Source organism: Rhinopithecus bieti, unplaced genomic scaffold (genome assembly GCF_001698545.2).
Source record: "Rhinopithecus bieti isolate Rb0 unplaced genomic scaffold, ASM169854v2 scaffold_13617, whole genome shotgun sequence".
Taxonomy (NCBI): Eukaryota; Metazoa; Chordata; class Mammalia; order Primates; family Cercopithecidae; genus Rhinopithecus; species Rhinopithecus bieti.
The window spans coordinates 1,472,981-1,476,360 of NW_016807714.1; the positions used below are offsets into that span (position 1 = coordinate 1,472,981).

The 3,380-nt window shown below is 57.4% G+C and overlaps 1 protein-coding gene across 1 annotated transcript in view; it reads right to left on the reverse strand.

Moving 5' to 3' along the window:
* Positions 1–3,317, reverse strand: part of BOP1 (BOP1 ribosomal biogenesis factor) — a 29,917-nt gene extending 26,600 nt beyond the window's left edge. Inside the window, exons 1-2 of the mRNA XM_017883491.1 lie at positions 3,154–3,317; positions 1,022–1,231 (exon numbers count right to left, since the gene is read on the reverse strand). Coding sequence (XP_017738980.1) covers positions 1,022–1,231; positions 3,154–3,252 — 309 coding nt within the window. The 5' untranslated portion in view covers positions 3,253–3,317. The remainder of the gene's footprint in view (positions 1–1,021; positions 1,232–3,153) is intronic.
* Positions 3,318–3,380: the final 63 nt, after the last annotated feature.

The window sequence follows — 3,380 nt, forward strand, 5'->3', positions numbered from 1 at the left end:
GGCCACTGCACTCCAGCCTGGGCGACAGAGCGAGACTCCGTCTCAAAAAAAAAAAAAAAAATTAGCCAAGCATGGTGACAGGCGCCTGTAATCCCAACTACTCGGGAGGCTGAGACAGGAGACTTGTTTGAACCCGGGAGGCAGAAGATGCAGTGAGCCAAGATCACCCCACTGCACTCCAGCCTGGGCGACAAGAGCGAGACTCCGTTTAGGAAAAAAAAAAAAAAAAAGGCAGGGCATGGTGGCTCACCTGAGGTCGGGGGATCGAGACCAGCCTGGCCAACATGGCAAAACCCTCTCTACTAAAAATACAAAAATTAGCCAGGTGTGGTGGCATATGCCTGTAATTCCAGCTACTAGAGAGGCTGAGGCAGGAGAATTGCTTGAACCCAGGGGATGGAGGTTGCAGTGAGCCAAGATCACCCCACTGCACTCCAGCCTGGGCGACAGAGTGAGACTCTGTCTCAAAAAAGTAAATAAAAACTAACAAATGCTGTGTTTTAGTTAAAGTGTGCTTTTCTCCTGTTGTTCTCAATAAGAGTAGGGTGCACCCTCCCCACCACAGCTGCAACAGGTACAATGCCAAACTCTCTACCCACGGGCTGCTCAGGCCCCTGAAGCCCTGTGGGGTCAGGCCCGGGAGGGTTCCACTGGGGCCCCCATGCCGCCTGCTTGAGCCCTGCCACACCGCTCAGCTCCCTCGTTGGGGAGGGGTCCTGCCACTGGATCCCAGGCAGCAAAATCCCCGCCTCAAGGAAACCCAGCCTGTTGCCAGGAGGGTTTCCCAAGCATCATCGGAGGGCGCAGGCATGTGGATTTTCAGAGTTCCTGGGAACGGCACACAACTGGGGATGGAAACCAGCGTTCTAGAGCCCAAGTGTGCCCCAGGTGCAGCGAAGGAGGGACGCGGGCCTCGGGGTTCTGAGGGACAGTGGAGAAGGCAGTGTGGTGGCAGCCTCAGAAAGCCCAAGGCCACCTGCACATGGGGGTGAGCCCTCGAGGGGGCTCCTCGCTCACCCACCTGCACCTGCTCCTCAGTGGTCTTCTCCATCCCACTGTGGCCCTCGTCACCGAGGGCTCCGTCCTTTCCCTCCTCGTCGCCTTCGTCATCATCCTCACTGCTGTCACTGCCGGAATCTTCCAGGCCTGAGAACACACTCTCCTCGCTGTCGGAGACGCCAGAATCGCTGCCGGTGCTGTGGCTGAGAGGAGAGGTGCAGAGGAGAGAAGGCTGCAAGGAAACACTGGGTTGGTGACAACTGCCCCTCCAGGCATGGGGCGCTGAACACTGCAGGAAGAGCTGCCTCTCACCCCTCCAGGCACCCACCAGCAGCTCCATGCAGCCTCCAGGACCACAGCCCTCTAGTCACAAACTTCCACCAAAACCATCCACCCAACCTGAGCCTTCCTCATCTTCTACCTCCACTGACAAGACAAGACTCTTGCCTTTGGCGTCGACATTTTAATTCCTAGCACCTCACGGGGAAGGGGCTTTTCAAGGACAACCTCCTCCTCTTGGAGCTCAGCTCTCAGCGCAGAACTAACACTGCTCTCTACCATCACTGCCGCTCCAGAGGCCCTGTGGGGTCAGGCCAGGCTGGACTTCACTGGTTCCCTCACACAGCCTGCCTAAGCCCTCTCCACACCTCACGCTGGCATCCAAGGCCCCAGAGTCATGAGGTCACTAGAAAAGGGGCTGGGGGCTGGAAGAGAACCGGGGTCCCCGAAGGGCTTTTACCACCTGAAGCAGAAGCCTCATTTAACCAGATTGGGACCAACCATTGATCAGCAAAACGAAAGGATTGGCTGACGAGTCACAGGAATGACAGACTCCAGTTGCAACCACGCACCAACTCACCCACTCCTCTCTCTGAGCAGAGCCCTGCTGGCTGCACGACACCAGCACACACAGTGTTTAGGTCCTTCACTGGCCTTAAAAAGTGGAACAAGAACTTAGACTCTTAGGAAGCAGCTGAAGGCCAGGCACAGTAGCTCACGCCTATAATCCCAACACTTTGGGAGGCCGAGGGGGGTGGATCACCTGAGGTCAGGAGTTCAAGACCAGCCTGGCTAACATGGTGAAACCATCTCTACTAAAAATACAAAAATTAGCCGGTGGTGGCAGGCATCTGTAATCCCAGCTATTCAGGAGGCTGAGGTACCCGGGAGGTGGAAGCTGCAGTGAGCCGACATTGTGCCACTGCACTCCAGTCTGAGCAACAGAGCAAGGCTCTATCTCAAAAAAAAAAAAAGAAAGAAAGAAAAAGAAAAGAAAATGGAAGCAGTTGAATGTAGAATTCTAGATTTTACTGCTTTCCTAATAGTTTACAAGTCTCACTTAAGGTACGACCCAGACGTATTAGCTATTACATACTGAGTGTTCACACAATGCCTCTCTCACACAGTCATGATGTGTCTTGGTACTCAGTCAGCTCCACAATCACAATAACTAGTGGAAATGGCATGCATGGCCTGGGCGCAAACAACTGGCTCCTGAGGACCATTTAGCTGAAGGGTGCAAGCAGCAGAACCTGGCGCCTAGAGCGGCCTGCGGGCCATTCAGCCCATGGGAACCAGGATGAGTTGAGTTCGCTTCACAAAGCAATGGGGCAGTTTCAACAACCCAGCGCGGCCGAGGGGGCTGTGAGGGGCTGGCTGTCCATTCCCTCCACCACCCAACTTGACGATCCCCACAACCAAGACGGGGCTGAGCTGGCAGAGGGCAACAGAGAGTTCTGATACAGCAAACGCAGCAAACCTGGGTTCTATTCAGGTTTTCTTATTCTCATGTCTATCCCATGAGCATAAAAACGCGATTAACTAGCGTATAAGTAGGTTAAGCATTTACTGGGGGCGCAAGCCGAGCCCTTTTATTGGCAGGACGCACAAATGGAACGGCCGGAGAGGCTGCTGCAAGGGGCGCTTATCCCCACTCCCTGCACACCGTTTCTTTGCTTCCCGGACGCCGTCCTTCACTCTGCAGTCTGCTCTGCCTAAGACCCCCCCGATAGAGGAGCTGCGCCCACGCCCAAGGCCGATTCACTGGGCACGGGCGCCCAGGTGACAGCAGCCGGGCCCCCCCGCCACAGCGCGGCCACGTGCCCGCTGGGCCCTCTAGGGACGCGCCTCGCCGCCCCGCATCGCCGCAGTCACCTCCGGCTCGGGCTCAGGCTCCAGTTCCGGCTCCGACCGCCGCTTCTCCGGCCGCACGCTCGGCGCCGCCGTGCGCCCCGCGCCCCGAGAACCCGCCATGTCCCGCCGCGCGCCGGCCGCGACCCGAAAAGCCGCTTCCGGCTGCGACAGGGCCGCGTGCGCAGGAGGACGCGCCCCGCCCAGCCCAGCCCCGATTGGCGGACAGGGATTGGGGGGCGGGACCAACA